This window comes from Siniperca chuatsi, linkage group LG9 (assembly GCF_020085105.1).
Source record: "Siniperca chuatsi isolate FFG_IHB_CAS linkage group LG9, ASM2008510v1, whole genome shotgun sequence".
Lineage (NCBI taxonomy): Eukaryota > Metazoa > Chordata > Actinopteri > Centrarchiformes > Sinipercidae > Siniperca > Siniperca chuatsi.
The window spans coordinates 23,143,714-23,163,136 of NC_058050.1; the positions used below are offsets into that span (position 1 = coordinate 23,143,714).

At 41.2% G+C, this 19,423-nt stretch overlaps 1 protein-coding gene across 4 annotated transcripts in view; it reads right to left on the bottom strand.

Annotated features, from left to right (window-relative positions):
- The window catches only part of macf1b (microtubule actin crosslinking factor 1b), a 33,373-nt gene that overhangs the window by 12,819 nt on the left and 1,131 nt on the right, over positions 1-19,423 (bottom strand). The window contains exons 1-12 of one of the 4 annotated variants that reach the window (XM_044209222.1): positions 18,799-18,822; positions 4,922-5,650; positions 4,666-4,722; positions 4,351-4,521; positions 3,377-3,543; positions 3,109-3,268; positions 2,916-3,000; positions 2,270-2,514; positions 1,147-1,266; positions 876-983; positions 545-763; positions 2-205 (exon numbers count right to left, since the gene is read on the bottom strand). In XM_044209222.1, the coding sequence (XP_044065157.1) occupies positions 2-205; positions 545-763; positions 876-983; positions 1,147-1,266; positions 2,270-2,514; positions 2,916-3,000; positions 3,109-3,268; positions 3,377-3,543; positions 4,351-4,521; positions 4,666-4,722; positions 4,922-4,948 (1,563 nt within the window). In that variant the 5' untranslated portion in view covers positions 4,949-5,650; positions 18,799-18,822. The other 3 variants (XM_044209220.1, XM_044209221.1, XM_044209219.1) reach the window with 3 other exon arrangements.

A 19,423-nucleotide genomic window follows, 5' to 3' on the forward strand; every position in this document is an offset into this window, starting at 1 on the left:
CCTGCGTGAACCGAGGCAAGGACTCCTCAAGTAGATTAGCAGTTTCTCTGACCCGGTCTCTGATGGCTCTATGCTGCTCCTCAGCCTCTGTAGCCTTTCGACAGAACTCATCCCCATGAATGGGGTTTAGTTCTGACAAGCGTTTTGCCAGAGAGCATAAGCGTGCTATCAAGGGTCTGTGTTCTGCTATAGACTCCCTCAGACCCTTAGCAGATAAGAGATAAAAAAAGAAAGTTTTAATAACAATGTTGAGAGCAGAATTTAATCCCTAAAATGGATTGAAATAAATCACCTTGTCTCACTTTTCATGGCATACCTGACAAAACTGATATGCCATTATAGTATACTGGTGGAAAAGTAACCCTGTCAGGAAGTAGATTACATTAATGAACTGTACTTGAACAGAAAAGCTCATTTACCCAGAGGTAAATGGTGGCTGACTGTGAAGTATAAAAGGACTTCTTTGTTGAACTGGACAAAAAAGGGATGATAAAAAAAGAGAGAAAAGCTGGCACTCTAATGTGGAGAGGCAGGTTTCTTCTACCTGTAAGAGGTCCTGTTGTTCCCGAAATGCCTCATAGCTAATTGTGCTCAGGGACAGCTGGCCAATCAGGGTTTGAGTTTCCTCAAGCCAGGGTGAAACCTCAGCAAGGCCTTCTGAGAACTGGAGAAGAAGTGACTGAGCGTGCTCAAGCTGCAGGACCACGTGGGAATTGGTAGCTGAGGTGGTGTTGCATTGTTCCTGTAAGGCCTCTAATGGGGTCTGCATGGAACGGTGACAGTAAAATAGAGAAATTAGAAATTTAAACACCTTAAAAGTACATTTGTTTACATTATCAGTAAAATGGTTGCATGAAATGAAGTGTGGAGGATACCCGCAAATCGCCTGTTTCTCCTTCATCACTGTATGTCAGCAAGATTTCTGCAATCTTCACCATCTTCTCAATGTTGAACCTGTGTTGGAGAATCTCCACTGCCAAAATCTGTTCAGGAGATAATACATCATTTTAATGAATTTCTAAAACTTTACATCTTTACACCTTAGAAATTACTGATAACAAAAAACATGTAATGTTTTTTATTCGAAGTGGAAAAATAATTATTTAGTTTATTAGATAGTAAGCTATATTTGTATGATGTCCTGACCTTCTGCTCATAGAGTTGTTCTGCTATGAGCTCTGGATCCAGATGAATGGTTTTCAGCTTTTCAAGACTCAGCGCTGTGTCTCTGAACCAAGCCATCTCCTTCACCACTGCCTGTTCCAGCTGATAAGAATATACTGTATGTTAGCATAGCATTAACACCATCATAATTTAAACATGATACTATTATTATTTTTTTTTTAATCCAACACCACTTGGCAGCACACTGGCAGTAGTATAATTCTGATTTATAAACAATCAGAATTAAATTTAAAGCAAATAATAGGATGGGTATATAAATTATGGTTTAATGTTCAAAGACAGTTCTTGAACTTTAATGAATGAATGAAATTTGTGAAAGAATACATGTGTACAAAAACAGTAATGGAACATACACAATAACAAATTAATGAAAAATATGCAGAACACTAAAAGAAATGAATCAGGCTGTATGAAAAGAACTGAAGAATTCATATTAAGATTATTTATTGGAAAAGTATCTTTAACTTGGCTAGGTAGCTAGCTATCAAAGCAAAAAAGTGACTTTGGTCAGGTGAAAAAGCTGACACATTTGAAGCTAGCAAGCTACTTTCTTAAACTGATAGTGAAACTTAATGTTACCTTCCACAAACAGGTGTGCTATTCAGAAATGTAGTCAGCAAATTAAACATTGTTTGCTACACTATGCTATGCAATGCTAAGCTACATAGTTCTATCTAAGCACAAAATTAGCGAAAGACTGCAAATATTATCATGAACTTTTGTTCTTACAGCACATTGATATTTACACTCTCTTTCAACCATTTTGCTTTGAACCTCCACTAACGTATGAGTGTCATGTACTAAAGCAGTGTTGATTTTGAAATTAAAGGTAGATTTAGATGCATATTGATGAGAACTTAAAAAATCATTATAGCTAATGATAAAGCTAGTTAGAGTCAGTTGTTAAGCTTAAATAAATTATTTTCATTTTTTTTAAAATCTTGTATATATGCAAATAGGTACACAATGACGTCACAAATATGCAAAATTGCGCGTGATGTAATCTAGCAACTTCTCTATGTATATTGCTAAATATTGCTAAATCATCTGATTAGTTAATTGTAGGATTGTGTGGGAACACTACCCTCTGTCTCTCAGCTGCACACAGTACTGCATCTCCAGCATGTGTCTGTGCTCCTGCTGCCCCTAGAAGCTCCCTCTCGATGCGGCCTAACCACAGGTGGAGGTCCTCCTGGCTGGAGGTACAGCGGCTGGAGGCCTCCAGGGCCTGCTCCAGCCTCTGCAGCACGTCCAGACTGCTTAGACTCAGCACAGAGCAACGGATACGCAGAGCATCCATCTTCTCCTGAACCTGCTGGGCTTCCTCCTCTGAAACAAAGGTCAAATCACAAACACTGGGCATATCAGCAGTCATAGGGTAAGACCAATATATTTTTGCAGATATTGACAATATTAAAGACAGTGTTTTTAGAATTGATAGGATGTATTTTTATTTATTGACATATTTATTGTAGTATTGATCAATAGAATTAATTCAATACACCAGAAATCTGTTGGAAACCATTTATCTGGATTGGTTATACTGTTTTGACATTTTGATCAGATTCCATCTGCAGGAGTATGTATTAATATAATTATCAATACCACATTTTACTGTGAAATCGTCTGCTGTTGCTACTGACAGTAGTAAAACATTAGGATTGGTATAGATCATTTAAAACTTATAATTATCCAACCTCAATGACCATAGTATGCCCATTAGTTATTACCTGAAATTGCTTCCATCAGATCATGACCTGACTTTTGTATTTTCCCTAGCTCAGCAGTTTTGACTTGAATCTCTTCAACAACAGCCTAAAAGAAAATGAAAACATGTCAAAATTATAATTCTCTACTCAAGCAGTACAATGCACATTTGCTATACTGTACATGCAGTTGAACCATACGTGATAGATTTCCAACCTTGGCCCTATCTGTGGCCTCTGAGATATGCAGCATCACTCTCTCTGCATTTCGTAGTTCAGCTAGGGTCTGTTCCACAGATATGAGCCATTGCTGCAAGCTGTCTACTCCTTCCTGGAAGAGTTGGGCCCTGGGCAGAATGAGCTCCAGACTCGCTCTCCTACCAACCACAAAATGTCCACTGAATGTTACCATCTAGAGTAAGATTTGTATCATGCAGTAAGCCTTGCCAAATGAAAGTGTGGTATTGTCAGTGAAAGTAGCTGACCTTTGCTCTGCCTCCAGCTGTAAGGCCTCCCACTTCTGTTTGAGAGTGGAGAGCTTGACCTTTGCCTCCTCCCCCTCCTCTCCGGGGTGGGCCTCCACCAGCCGAGGGCCCTCCAGCATCATAGAGTCCATACTACGCCTTCGGTCAGTTAGGAGGCGCTGCAAGAGCTGTAAAAGAACAGATAAAGCCATACTTCATGAAATCAAAAAGGTTTGTTATAGATGGAGGAGTCTATAATATTTACCTCTGTAGAAAGACAGAAGCTTCAAAAAAAACTGTGTAACCGAAGTGCAATTGCTAGTCCTAAACTGGATTTTGTATTATGTGTCTGTTGTCCCTTGTCTGTTTTTGACATTTCCTTTTTTGTAATTTTTGTAACCGTGCAATGGTGTGCTATCTTGGCCAGGTCTCCCTCGAAAAAGAATTTTTAATCTCAAGGGACTTCCTGGTTAAATAAAGGTTAAATAAAAATAAAAACAATAAAAAAGGACAGGTGATAAATATTTCAAAACCCTTGCAGCGACTCTTTGGTATTAAATCAAAAAAGTTCTCATCAGTACTACAGAAAATGTTACAAAGCCCCATTCTTGTTTTTTCTGCCTTTGTGTCAGTGTGGAGAACGCCATGTCTCGTGTGTCAAGCTTACATTGTTAAGAGCCAGGCAGGTTTCACCTCATCCAAACAGCTAACAATGGGTGTGATTACAGCTGAAAGGTGAGAGACTTCCCTGCTTTTTTCATCCCCCCAGGAAATGTTCACAAAGACTTACTGAAGCTCATAGCTATGAACGCCACCCATTCACCACTGAATAGAACTGAATTTATATTATAAAGGAAGCAGTTGAGCATTTTCCACGACCTCAGCATACCTTTCTATAGATAAACCTTTCAGGTGCATTCCCCCTACTAAAGTACGTCAAAGATAATTTTTGGAACAAGAAATGTGGTGATGATGTGATGTTGCTGATAACAGACCTTTTGTTCTTGGAGCTGTGCTTTCACCACTTTGACCTCTGAAGATGGGGGTTTCTGATTGGCAGTGAGCTCCTCTATCTCACAGACCCATGTGAGCAAAGCTTCCAGGTTTTGGAGAAATGTGTCAGAATCTGTTGACACATCCCTCAGTGCCAAGGCAGATCTTGTTCCCTTGAGAAAGACCATAACAAAATATTAGCTGAAGTATGAATGAATGAATGAATGAAAATACTGTAGGCGAATGATTCCAGGCAAAAATATGATCAGTTTTACTGTTGCAACACAAGGAGAAAAGAGTTAAGGGTAAAAACATACCCTCCATCTATCCAGGCTGGAATCCTGGTCTGAACTTGAGTGTCCATCACTTTGGAGCTGCGAAATAAAGACAGTCCACATGTTTCAATTCATAAAATCACTGCTTTAAAAAGACCAACCACGATGTCACAGAGACATAGCATTGCTTTTAAAGAAGGAGTCTAGGTAAGAATCTTAACTTCAGATGAGAAGAGGAAAGAATGAAATGGAAAACAGATGAGATTTGTCGAGTTTGAAAGTTGGTGTTTTTATCAACCTCAGCGAGTTCCTCGGGCGACACCATTCAGGACTCTAACAGTTCTGGTGACTATGGGGTCCCCTCCCTTGTCTCCAGACGGATACTCTGTCACTTCCACTATTTCAGTTACGATCGTCTCTGTCACCTCCGTCACCTCTGTAACCTCTCGTGATGCCAAAGTCTTCCAGGACCAGGGGCTTCCTTCTCTGGAGTCTCTCCTCTGGAAGCTGGCCCTCCTCTCCGCAGCGCTCTTGTCCGGGTGAGCCAGGGGGGATCTGGCAAACTCTGGAGGCACTGTTCTCCTTGTTAGTGTCCCATTTCTGGATGTTTTTATCGGAGAAGGGCTGCTGTGCCAGGCATTATCCAGAGTGCTGGTGCTCCTGATTGTGGAGGCAGGAGAGCTGCGGAGGGGTTTGTCCGAAATGGGAGTATGAGCCCCCTCCTCTCTCTTATTATCAATTTCCTGTGCCTCCCTGTCGCTCTCCACCTCTCTTTCTTCCTCCCTTGTTTTATCTTTGACAGCCACTTCTGGTTTGGCCTCCCCATGTTGCTCCAGGGGCTGCCACTCTCTTCGTCGTTGGTAGCACTCCTTCAGGAAGTCCTCGTCTGACCTCACATGCTTGGACTTCTGGCCCAGGCAGCTGGGCCGGCTGATGAGGTTACCCATAATCCTTCAGCCCAGAGGCTAGTGAGGTAATAGGGCAGGTAAGGCCCCTTGGCCATGCATGCGGAAGATCCTTCCGCTACCTAAAATAAGACAAGTGGGAGGGGGCTCTGGGTCATCATACAGTAAACAAGTGCTCATTGTGTAAATCAACAAAAAATGTACCACTGCTCTTCTTTCTTTAAAAGCAAAAGTTTCGTGCTTTAAAGTCACTAAGTACTGCTTGCCACAGCTTACATCTTCAGAAAACTCCTATGAGATAAAATCAAACCAGTTTCTCACATCTTTTATTTGCTACATTTCTGTGCCAACATTGCCCTTTTCTTGGCACTGTAAGACCAGAGGGAACTACAGCAGAGATACTTGGCCTGGATATTCCCTGTCCCTTTGTCTTCCTTTAGACCACATACACACATGCTCCCCATCTATTTCACATCACCAACTGAAATATTCTGGGCTTAGAAATCAATGTGACAGGCTTGTCGAGGATCCCACTGTTGAGCCTGGCACGGAGAACCGGTGGCAAATAGCCAGCTCTTTCTCTAACTCAGCCTGGACCAGTCCTGGGAAACCCGTTAAGGATCTGATCAAATATGACAGCCATAAAAATGCAGACATCGCCTCATTTCTCTGGGGTGACAATAAGAGAGGGGGTGGGAACACAGAGTGGCACAGGGGCAGTGGTAGTTAGCAAAACAATAATCAACAGCATACCTTAGTGTGCAAATGATTGGTGTTTTAATGGGGGGAAAAAAGCAAAAATGAAGCAGTGACAAATTGTGTCAGCCCATCTGCTTCCCCCTCAGCTCAGTACATTCATTGTTTTAACAGAAGGGTGAAAGGTGAATGTAATTATCTTGGTCTAGAGGAGCTGAGGTGAGCCCATCAGGAGATCACAGGGAGGGTTCCTGTCAAGGCCGAGTCCTCCCTCTGAGGCGGTGTTGGACCAGTCCATTCAGACTTATACAAGTCACCTCAGGTCATGCTTGGTGACTAAAGATCTGGTGGGGGGGGCAATATGGGTCAACAAAGGGGACACTAACTACTGAGAAGGATTTTTTCTGGCTTCAAAAGGCAGAGGAGGTGACTTTATAGTGTTGTATGGGTACAGTTACATGTTACAGTCAGAATTATGCTGAATATGCAGCTCTCTTATCTTTGACAGAGGTTAGACACAAAGAGTCTGCAGCCAAGGATGGCTGCATTGTGCTACTGTCAATATCCACCCCATATTTGAATCAAATCTCATTTGCGTGTCTCCCAAATATGAAAGAAATTCTAATTAAGATATATCATGGCCTTTAACTAAATGAGAATCAAAAAATTACCTAGTTTGATATGATGCCTCCATGTGCATTAGGCTAGTAATTACCTCCATCATGCATGTCTCTGCAGAGCAGATGATGCAGTCAAGGGATCCACAGGGGAGCACATAGTCAGATCAGAGAGTGGTGCCCAGACAAAGCCCCAGCCTCAAGATCAATGATTACCCAGTTAGCTCAGATCACTGCCCAGCGGTCTCCTGAGGAGGGCAGAGAGAGTGCCTGTGGCCGTGTTCACATGGGTTAACAATTCAAGAGAGAGGGTGTGCCGTGTCTGGTTACTGCACCGCATGTGTGGTCGTTTGCTAAATTACACGGTTGCCTCTACAGTGATCTCACAGCAAAATATGTGAGGATATGCTGAGTAGTCTCATTAGGGTGCATATGGTGCACTACCAGGGAGATACTATTAAAAATAAATATGAAAACATATTGTTTCGTTATGTCTACTAGACTGGGCCACTCAGACACTGATATACAACATACTTTAAAAAAAGGCAATTTAATCATATTATAGGCAGTATTCAGCCCTCACATGAAAAAACAAAGCCATGACCTACATTATTCTACAATCAAAGCAAACCAGGAAAACCTGCCTCAAGCCTGTATCTGATACACACCTCTCACTTTCTAGCATAATGATACTAGAAGGAGAACCAGGGATGACCTAATCATCCCATCACTTATCTTATTTTGAAATGGCCCTTAATTCAGCCCAGCCCTTTCTCTGCTCTCAGCAGTGATTTATGATACATGACCGCAGTCCATTTCCTGATGATATTTGATTACAACCAAGGTATAGGGGCTTCTCCATGGCATGGCAAAAGAAATATGAATAAAAAATCCTAATATTATTGGTTGGAAGAAAGCAAATACTTTGGTTTTTACATTTTATGTCTAATTCTTATCTGAATCTCAATATGGGAGACATGTGTATGTGTATATATATTCAAGTGCTTTGAGCAACACCTCACATATCAAAATACTATACAATTGTGTATTGCATCGATTGACCCATTTACATGATTCAAGAAGCATTGAATGAGTGGGTTTGTAATTAGTAGCAGAACAATAATCATCAATCACAACAGTAGAATCCCATAATGTTGTGTCACTGCTGTGTGTCTGCCTCTGTTAAGGGAGGTCCTGAAGTAGTAATCATGGTAGTGGTCCCTAATCAAGGATGGCAGCTGTGCATTCACCCATGAGACTCATAACATTTTAGGGTGGATATTGTACAAGGGCACACGTTCATCTCAAAGACAGTCCTCTAAATCCGCAATGCAAATGTCAGCATGGCTTTGGCTAAATGAACAGTTACTGAAAATGGCCACGGCTACTGAGGTATGTTAAAATGTTGATCAAAATTGTGAATCCTTGAAATCCAAGCAGCTAAGAGACTGTTTAAAAAGAACAAACTGTTGAACTAAATAATATATACTTACATCACAATGATCCATTCACACTGATGTTGTTTCTACTGGAATATTTCATTGCCTGCTGCACTTGTATTTTTCCCTCGGTTAGAGTAAGTGAAGAAAATCCCCCAGTCACAACTCATTCACTGTCACATGGTTCCCTCAATCACTGACCAGCAAAAGTCCAAAACCAAACTCCTTCTGAGCCAATCCTGGGTTACTGGCAGTTTTGGCGGTTTGAAGCTTACGTGAACCACACTTACCCTGAACCACAGTTGAGCCAAACAGCATGAGTAAAGGAATCCAGCCAGTCCTCAATCACCATTCAAAAAGGAGAGAAAGGAAAAAAAAATCCAGCTTTGTTTGAGCATCCTTTGAACGGCCTCCCGGCTCCAACATCCCAAACTGAAGACTCCTCATACACACAGACACATGCATACTCCCTCCAACACACACTCATTCAGACATGCCCACATACAAACACACTTTCTAAACACACTCACACATGCCCTGATAACTCATGCTTTTCCGTTGCCCACAGTCACAGGCAAACAATGTCCTCCTCTCCCCTCACAGGGTACCCCTCCCCTCCCCTCACTTCACTTCTCCTCCCACCAGCTCTGCTCCTCTCCCTTTCTTCTTTGTTGTGGGAGCTGTGATAGAGGAATTCCTTCCTTGTTAACACCGCCGATGGGATAGCGCGCCCAGATGGAGACAATGTATTCCAACGGCTCAGTTGAACTCCCACAGTTCCCAGCCAAGAGCAGTTTTCACATGGAGGTCAGATTGTGTCAGTTCCATATAACGACAAGGCGGTGGCATTCTCACCAGCGCTGCTGCTGCTGCTCAGGTTGCTCATGTACCAGGCAGCTAGGCGGCAAAGTGCCCCCTTTACCTTCCCCAGGATTTTTCTCTCACTCTCTCCCCCAGCTCATCTAACAAAGCCCCTCCTCTGGGTTTGACTGTGGCTCAGAAACTCCATGCTGCTTCTGCTTGAAAAATGGGATGGGTGGGGGGCAAAAAAAGGAGAGTTTTCTAAAGACCCCTGGGCCGCCCTCGGAACATTCACATGTTAAGTGACAGCTGCCTCCGTCCATTCCCTCTCTCGATGGCGAGGGAGAGAAGTGGAGGCTACAAAAGAAGGGACCCACACCCACCCTGCTACCCACCCACTCACACATTCACCCCAACCCCCTTGCAGTCCCCCCTTCCCCATTCAGAGTCAGTGCAGCAGTCTCCACAGCAGCAACAAAGACGACTAATTACTGTAAAACATCTCAGATTACTTTTCAACTCACTTCCAGCCATTGCAACCCCAACCCATAAACAAAGAGGCTGGAAGCAAACACACCAAAAAAAAAGAAATAGAGAGCAATGAGAAGATAATAGTCTGTTCTCTGTTTTTGGCATGGGAAAGCAAAGGAAGGACCCCTATGGTGAAACTCTGTCATTCCCTATTTCAATAAGTCACAATATTTGCCTTAGAAATGCAGAACACAACGCATACTGTCTGCAAACACCATTACAGCAACATTTACTCACATTTTCTGGTGTTTGAACCAAACCATGTGAACCTTTTTCTGTGAAATATGTTTCAGGTGTTTATTTAGAAATAAGCTATAGGATCAACGCTAGTTTTAATACACCAGAAATATCTCTCTGGAAATGACGTAGCGTGCAGATGCACTAAAACCCAACAGAAGCGGCCATACAGGTAACTGTCAGAGTGTTTACGCCCCAGATCCTGCACTCTTTATTCCTTTCATTCTGTCTTTCTCCAGCCAACCAAATAATCAACCAATCGACTGATCCACCAAATGAGTGCATGCATGTACAGTACACACACCTACACACTCTCACTCACTCTGTCTCGCCAACACTCACATGCATGCAGATACCCGCCACTAAGCCTCCTCCCTAATCCACAAGGTCACTCACTGGAGTGTTAGGATTAGTTAAAGGAGAATGTATCTGTTGGAAGACAAACCTTACTATTGACAAACAACCACATCTAGTTCACATTTTTATGCTATTTATTTTACATAAGATATAATTTGCCTGTATTTAATCTCTCTCTTGCCAGAAATCCTAATATTTTCTATGAGTAGGAATGAATGTTCATGTGCCTTTCTGCTTGCATTCTACTGCACAAGTACATATATCACCTCATAAAATATCATATAATCAATACCACTCGCCCCAGTGTAAAGTGCTTTTGTGTTACATGTGAGTGGAAATGTCTTTGAACCTGTCAATGCAAACTTAGTTTATTCAGCATGAGAAGTGTGTGGAGTCCTGATTTACTCGGTTTGGGATCATGATGTAACTCCATTAAGAAAGACTTGGGTCCAGTATATTCTGCAGGAGCTTCATGTAGGATTTGTGCATTTCAGAATTAAACACGTACTGTAATTCATCCAAAGATAAACGTTATGTAATTTTACTGTCATATTAGTTAGAAGACTGAATTGAATTTTGAAGGTTGTGTCACTAAACCTTTAGTTAGCATGCTAACATTTGTTATTTAGCACCAACACAAAGTACAGCTGATAGGAATGTCATTAGTTTTGCAGGTATACTGTATTCGCTCATAAACTAAAGTGGGGAAATTAAAATTTAGTCAAAGTCATTAGAATACTTCCTATGGGAACCTTGAATATATGTTGCAAATTTCATAGCAATCCACCCAATAGATGTCAAACAATTTCACTCAAAACCAAAGACGTAAACCTCATGGTGGACTAGAGTAAACGCCAAGGTCAGTAAACCCTGCTGACCTTGGCGATCCCCTGACGTTCCTCTGGGGACCATACATGTCTGTACAAAGTTTCATGCCAACCCATGTTTAGATATTATCAGTCTGGAAGTTGAAGGTGGTAGTGATGAGTCCCAGCTATGATTAGTGAAAGTTACGTTTTGAATAATTTTCTGCCAGTAGTCACACACAGTGCCTGATTAATAATTTGAGGAAACTGCGGAAATCTGGTATCTGGAATGGGATTTTTTTTTTTTTTTTTGCAGCATCACTTTGCAACTGATAACGACAATATTCTTGGAGGCGCTTGAAAAAAACTTTCCAAGCGCAGTTCTAGTCTTGTTAAACAGTTCAGTATCATGTAATTGTCCACATAGCTATTTGTTCAATAGCATTCAAAACTTCAACAAATGAGCACTTAAGATGCTGGTGGCAAAATAGGTTGTTAATTCTGCTTTGAAGCTGCTTCAGGTTTTCACTACATTATTGCCCCATTTCTGACCCCCGCTCTCCTCCAGCCTCAATTTATGCAAATGGTGATAAAAAAACAAAAAGAAAACTGAAAATGCCTGTGACTGTGGCCAATGAGAAAGAGTGAATTGAATAGAATGACCCCTGTAGGGTCAAGTTATTTAACCTCTGACTACTCCAGTGCTGATGCAAGAGTTCCCGGTCTCTGCTTAATTATGCCACAAAAGATACCCTGTATCTCTCAATCTTGGAGATGTACAGTATCACAATAACCAGGGAATCATACATTAGGAACACCTTCAGCTGACAAGACACAGCTCAGACAGTTTAGCTGTAAAAATGCACAAAGTCACAGATAGCTGTTTCTTTGGGTCACTTGGAGAGCTAATGTCTTTAGCTGTTTAATGAGCAAGTAAGGCCCACATTCCCCGTCCCCCCTTTCTTTATCTGAAAGGAGCTGGCAGTGATGGTGCAACACGTTGCCAGGAAGACATTGTTGTAAAACCATGACACCTGATCCCAGCTTTCAGCATCCTCCAGCCCCCTCTGTACTAATTAAATGATTTTGCCAAAAATCTCTCCTCTCCATTTCACAGTAGCTACACACAGAGCCTGCACACAGTTCTTAAAAAGACAAGAGCTGATGTGGTTTAAGAGCAACTGGCACGCTGAGCTATGCGGTGATGCAATAAGCTGCTACTGGTGGCAAGAAATAAAGCTCATCTTTCCATCAGCAGCTCTCATCATCCTTCCAAAATGTGTGTGATAATGGAGTGGACACAGGTTTGGAGATAGAATAAAGTGAGTTTCCAAATTAATGTGATTTCCAAATTAACATCCAATGAGAGCCTAAATCTGATCACAGATCCCATGTGCCAGGCTTGTTTTCCCCCTCCTCTGCTATCTGAACCTCTCTGCTGCCTTCAAATTAAATAAGACCTCAATTGCTCCTCCACAGAGCATGGTAATTAGCCCTCTTCATAGGACATGAAAAAAAGAGGGGTTCCCTTTTAGGGTCAAACCAGAAGTACCATTCAGCATGCACACTGTCATTTATCACCAAAAGAGGTTGCTTCCAAGAAAAGTGGATGAAAGGCTGATGGGCTTCCCTACTGGGTTGCCCGGGTCCTGCTGGGCTGCCTGGATGCTGGAAATCACAGTCATGGTTGAGACTTAGCCACTTGGGGATAGAGGAGTTCAACTCAACATCAGCTCTGCGTTTGATTCAACTGCTCCCAGGAAGAGAGGATTTACAGCTATAAATCCACATTTCCCATTGAGCACAGGAAGCCACAGGCAATAAAGGAAGAGGCCCCACATTGCCATTAGCCCTGATAAAGTGTGTGAATCAAAAAATCTCTTATGGGAGAGATTACATAAAGTGCTATAAGATGAAAATCAATTTGACACGCCAAGCAAGAGAAAAACAGTCAATTTAATCTCAATTTGAGTCTGTAGAATAAACAAGTCTACTTTACCGCCATAAGCATACTTCATTATTCATTTGTCTTGTAGGTGATTCACAGCAATGAAAACAAGCCCCCTTTTTCCCTAAAGGTTATGACAGCGTCAGAGAGCAGGGATGCTGTTTGCTGGCTGTCAGAAACAGAGAGGAGAGGATAATAGGCTGTGTGATCTCTCACCCCTCTTCCTGGGCCTGTTTGTAAGTTGTGTGTACAAGGCTCATTTGGGATGCAGCATCTGCCACAGGCCAGGGGAACCCAGAGACCTTTAAGACACAGAGAGTCTTTATCCAGAAGGGTCTCATCAGTAGGGGGGCAAGGAAGCAGAAAGAAGAACTTTTGACCTGAACCTGGCTGTCAAAGTGAAAAGATGTTGTTTTGACTTGTCAGTGACATAATGTTGTGACAGTGTAAAAAGAAAGCTAAAATTGCTATGAAAAGGCATCTTAATATCACTATTACTCAGATGCGTAAGGATTTCGTGTTCACGACTACTGTCTCTCATGACTCACTGACATTAATACTGACATTATCCTGGACCAGTGCTTCCCAACCTTTTTTGACGTAGCCCCATAGCCCTATCAGATAAACAAAAGAACCCATTCATCGACGCCAATGTGTTCCAAATGTGTTGATTCACATGAATTCAAATAACACATTTAATTAATTAATAAAAGTGGGTGTTGTTCAAATAGTATACATAGACATGGCAATCCTGGAATTGTCTGTATTTAGACTTGGTCACGTTTGCATTTGCATTACCACCACTTGGAGTGACAAAAGCTGGACAATTCAACCTGTGCTCACTTACAAACTAGTTTTTACACACTCTCAAACACAACACGTGCCGTTTAGGTGTTATAACTTTCCCACGTTTTTAGGGAAATGTGTCTTGTGCTTGGCTCATTGTAGCTGGATGTATTGGTTGTGACAAATATAGTAAAGATCAGCCTCACACTAATTTGTATTTTGTTTTGTTTATTTTCTTCCTAAATACAAATATGTGGATTAGTATATAATATATAATTTCTATTTTTCCAAATAAAATAATAGCAACTGCAATAGTACCCCCTGGTATACGAATACCTTTGGTTGGGAATTACTGTCCGCAGAGTATTCCATGGTGATAAGATATTATATTGCACTATTTATCTGGTACATTCAATTACCTTATAGATTACAAATTTAGACAAACATTTAAATAATTGAGTTTACAAATTCAGTCAGTTGGAGTCTCCGTCATTGCCATGAATTAAGCATGGCAAGGTATGAACACACCTTAGCCTGATTCCAATGTTGATATTTTAGATTGTATTAATAAAATGGAGATTACACAGCAGGCGTCATCATATCCAAAAAGCCTTGTGGAAGTCATCAGTTAAACCAAGGAAGATCCAAGAACTAATGGTTCCAGACAGTTTTGTAACCTCTGTCTATTAATTCAATTAGCATACTGACCAAATTAAATGTTGTCAGCCATCAGTTAGTAATCTCATGTAGTTTTTAGGCAATATAATGATATATCCCTTGAGGTGATAGTGATTTGTTAGCTGACTGACATTGTGCTATACCATTTACGCCAAATTAGCTATCCCTTTAATATCTCGTTGTATCTGGTTGTATTGTACGAACAGTCCCATGTGGTTATTTCATCAATAAACACTGAGAGTTCATGCTGCCATAGTACAGCTTACCACTCCTAGTCTCTGTGTTTGTACGTGCACGTGTGTGTGTGTGTGGCTGGCGGGGCGCGGCCTCCCAGGAACCTCCAATCAAGAACTGACACACCTGCTACACTCCTGCTGTTGCTCACCTGATCTCCATGCACTAATCAACACCTGACAGTATAGATACCCGGCTCTTCCAGCCAGTCTTCAGAAGATTGCCAGTTTACCTACGCAGTATTGAAGCGTTTCTACCTGTACTCAACGAAAGCTTATCTTGCTTGTATGTTTTGTGAAACCCTGACTAATCCTCTGATTCCTGTGTCCAGGTTGTCTCCAACCAGCACTGGCTTCACCAGTCACTCGCCACCCTGCCTAAACCACCAGCCCTTGCCGTTTCCCTCAATGCACCAAGTGTCTCTTCGTGGTTCTGATAATAAACTGAAGCTATCACCCAATCCCTCTCTATGTCAGTCGTGCATTTGGGTCCAGAACCTCCGTGAATCATAACACATGCTTGCATTTAGTGGGTGTTTTGGAGCTATTGATCGTATCATACGATCTTCCTTAAGTAAGCCCTTCTTTAAATAAATCCTTACAGTGCTCAGAGGATCATCTACAACTCCATGACATCTGGGCAGCTCCATATGCTGAGGAAGATCGAGTGATACGATCGAAAGCTCCAGAGCAGCTACTGAATGGACCTTGTGGAATCGCTACTGTGATATCAAATTAAATAAACAGTGCAAGAAAATTGTTTTTGTATCATCCAGGCCTGATCTGATGTAATGTATTTCAAAATTTTGTTAGTATAAGTTAACTTCAACGTTTCATGGCCAGTTATGCAGGGACTTTGCCAAACATGCACATTTAGTGAACTGATTTGTTCTTTGGGTTCTTGGTCTATTGATAATCTTTTCATATCCATGCTTTCCTGGTCCATAAGATATGATTTCCCAAATTGAATGGTATTTCCATTTGAAATGCTTATTATATTCATGGTGGACAACGCCCAATTTAAGGCTCATATGTGTCCCAGTGTTCATGGGAAAAACAGTTTAAGATGTGCCAGTGCATGCCTTGTGTTAAGGAGCAGGTGTGTCTCTCTCCTGTGTATTGTTGAAGGGTCTGTATATGGGGGGCTGCTGAGGGATGTCCTCATTCATGCTGCTAACTAACGAGCCCCTCAGGCCCAGACTGAAACCAGCAGTGCAGCAGACTAACAGCATTACCATGACAAAGGTCTGTGGTCGGATGCAGTATGATAAAGGCATGGTAGAGATAAAAAGAAACCCCCTTATTTCACACACTGTCATTGGGGGTCAGACTAAAGCTCTCCAAAGCGTTCGAGCTTTCGTGACGTGATAAGACATGCCTGTGCATCTTACACGTCAGTCTCCAGGGAAACAGTGGCTTTATTCAAACGGAGACAAAAATGAAACATGTAAAAAAGAAGAAAGAAGAAAAATGTCATTCTGTTGAAGAATATTCTTGTAAAAACCCTTCCTGAGACAGCAAGTTTCTTCAAAAGTCATACAGGTTCAAACACAGATCGTATTTTGTCTATTGGCCCTTTTTTACCATACAATCAATTAATGGCTCAAACATTCAGTCGGGACAATGGAACACATTTACTTCAAGTGGACCATGTAACTAAAATCAACCAAAACCAATTTTTACTATAACAATAAAAACATCAACACTCTTGAACCTTTTGTGTAATTGATTCACAGCTCACTGAAGAAGGTGCAGTCACCCTTCACTAAGGATATTTAAATAAATTACTACCCCACTATCTTACTGCACCACGGAGCTGTATCATGTTAATGTTTTGTGCTAGAATGGCTTTCAGTTGGTGCTGTACAATAGATTAAACTCAATGAAAATGTTTCTTCTTTAAAGGCTGAATTAATTCTTTCAGTGTCAGTGCACAATGCCCCACAAGATAAGACATAGTGTTACTGTTTCATTGTTCCATTGTTCCATTGTACGAATCAACAATATTCAATCTACAAAATCAGCAAGCAAACATTTCTTACAGACACAGCTGCTTTAGAGATAGATGTAATCTGATAGGTTGAGTTAGACCTGATGGGAGGAACCTAAGCACAACAGGTTTAATGGTCAATTAGACTGATAGGAAAAGAGACAAGGGGGGAAAGGTAGCTGACATTAGTAATGCTAGTGCTTAGGGTTAGCTTGTTAGCATACCTAGCAACGTGCCGTGACCACAAATGCAAAAATATTTGTAACTCAAATTTCTTTCTTTGCCATTCAAGCTTGTCATTGAACACGTATTTAGCACTGCCCAAAACTGCCCAGATATTTTTAACCCAACCAGTAGGCTAACACAATTTCTGGCTGCAGCTTTCACTGACAAATCTTTGTACAAATATTGGTATAAATGGTTGTATGACAAAATCTACAGTTGGTGTTCAATAAATACCTCAATAGCCAAATCTGAGTGCTCTTCACATAAAGGTCCTGCTTTTCTATTTTTCTGCCCCCTTGCCTCTTCCTCCCATCTGAGTCTAATGTCTTTTCAGAGTGTGCGCTCATGTGTGCAGAGGGCCTCCAGTGCCAAGCACTTTTCTAGCCTGGCTGTCCAGGCCAGGCACAATGGAGCCGGATTCCCCAGCCCCTCTGTCCCCCTGTGGCCTAAAGAAGTCTCCCTGCAGGAGTGGAGGAGGACCACCTCGGTATCCGTCTGAGTATGTTGGACCTTGAAAAAACCTCCACAATCCCTTTCCTCTTTCTCATAATGCTCAATTAACTTAAGTGTTAGTATACTGACTAGCATGACTCATTAGTTCATTTTCCTCATCTCTTTTGTTTTTCTTTGCTCTCTTACGGACATATTCTCAGATATTCTTTACAGACGCCACTTTTACTACTGTTAAAATGAGAGAAAATCAATCTGCATTGATCTCCATAGGGAAAGTAGCATGTTGCAGTAGGTAATGGTAAAATTACAGGATGCTTCATGGTGAAAATGGAATGGAAACGGAAAATATGTGAGAAAAACATCAGAAAACAATGTAAACTACAATTTGAATATTACGGTATAAGCATATTCATAGATGCAGTAAATCCATCATAGGTAAGATAAATCATACTATTTACTATAAAACAGCTTGACCTGCACCATCGGGACAGTGGGTTATATAAATGAGGTTGAAAACACCTCACTGACTTCATCTGGAGTCATGTTTAGATTCCTCCCTACCCATGCAATTACAGTTTCACTTATTGTCCGAGATTTAAACCATTTACAAGTTGAGTCCTTGTTTGTTCTAACAATTTAAAAAGGCCTTGAAAACCTTGTATTTTAGATTGTATATTGTAATCCTTTTGGGTTTTTTAGCCATGCTAGCGATGTGGCTCTAGGGACGGCAATGTCCAGACATGAATATCCTAACCACTGACTTTTCAAATAGCGCCACCAGTAGATTGATATTTGCAATTTTGAGTATGTGTCTCAACAACTATATTGCCATGAAATTTCGTAGAGACATTTATGTGCTGATAAACTTTTCTTCTAGTACCATCTTCAAGTCAAAATAAAATTTTTCCAATACGTAGGTTTATGATGAAATACCTGCAAAACAAATGACATTCCCATCAACCTCAGCTGTATATTGTGTTTAATGCTAATTATAAAATGTTAGCATGCTAGCACGCGAAACTAAGATGGTGAACATAGTAAACATAACACCTGTTTAGCATCAGGCACCGCTGTGCCTAAGTACAGAGCCACTAGCTCTGCTGTAGAGTCCTGTTACTTGATGATTGATGCATTGTCTCCCAGTGTGATGAACACAGAGCCCCACAAGTGTGTGTGTGTGTGTGAGAGAGCAGAGACATGACAGATGGATTTTTTTCATGTAGTCTAGCTTGGCAGGATGCGATGAGTGTAAAACTCCCTTTGTGTAAGAACTTTTGCACCGGGAGTTGGAATACTGATAATATCCAGTAACTTGAATTTTGACCGCGGGAAAAAAAGTACTGTTGTAGAGGATCCGATGAAACACATGTAAAGGTACTTTTCTGACCATTTTAACATGGACTATGGTGAAACAGAAAAAGAGAGAAAGGTAGAGAAACAACAGAAGGCAGACAGACAGTGAACCTAACTAACCCTGGGATCCAGAGGAGGCAGCCTCATCTCCATGCTCTTCAGCCACTGTCTCAGTGCTCTGATTTGACCCCTAAACTCACACTGCCATTGACTCAAGTCCTCCTCGTCCCCCCTAAAACAGAGAGGAGCAATAGTAAGAAGAAGCAAGTGTAAGAAGTTATACTGATACTATTTTCATCAAATATCTTAAACAGAAAACATGCACTAAAAATATTAACTTAATTTGAGTCAAACAAATTCTAATAATCACCTTATTATTCATTGGTTTGTAAAGAGATAGATTATTAATATCTAATTGGTCCTTTCCGGTAATATTGTTTATTGTGTCATGTCATGAGCAGCATAAAGCGCTGAGTTATTATTCATATTGCATTATAGTGACACAGTGTATTTGTGGAATAACTGTAGGACTCTGAATGCAAATGCCTACTTTAGTGTTATTTTTATTTAAATACATTGAAATTCAGATGATCTCTGACTGTGATTGCAGGAAGCAGAAAACTGGGAAAACAGACACAATAGCAAAGTCATGACCAGCCAGGACTTAGAAAAATCTCATTAGGGAGGCATCTGCTCTTTCTCTGTCTGCTGGGCTGAAACCTCTTGTTTCAATTAGATGTTTTAC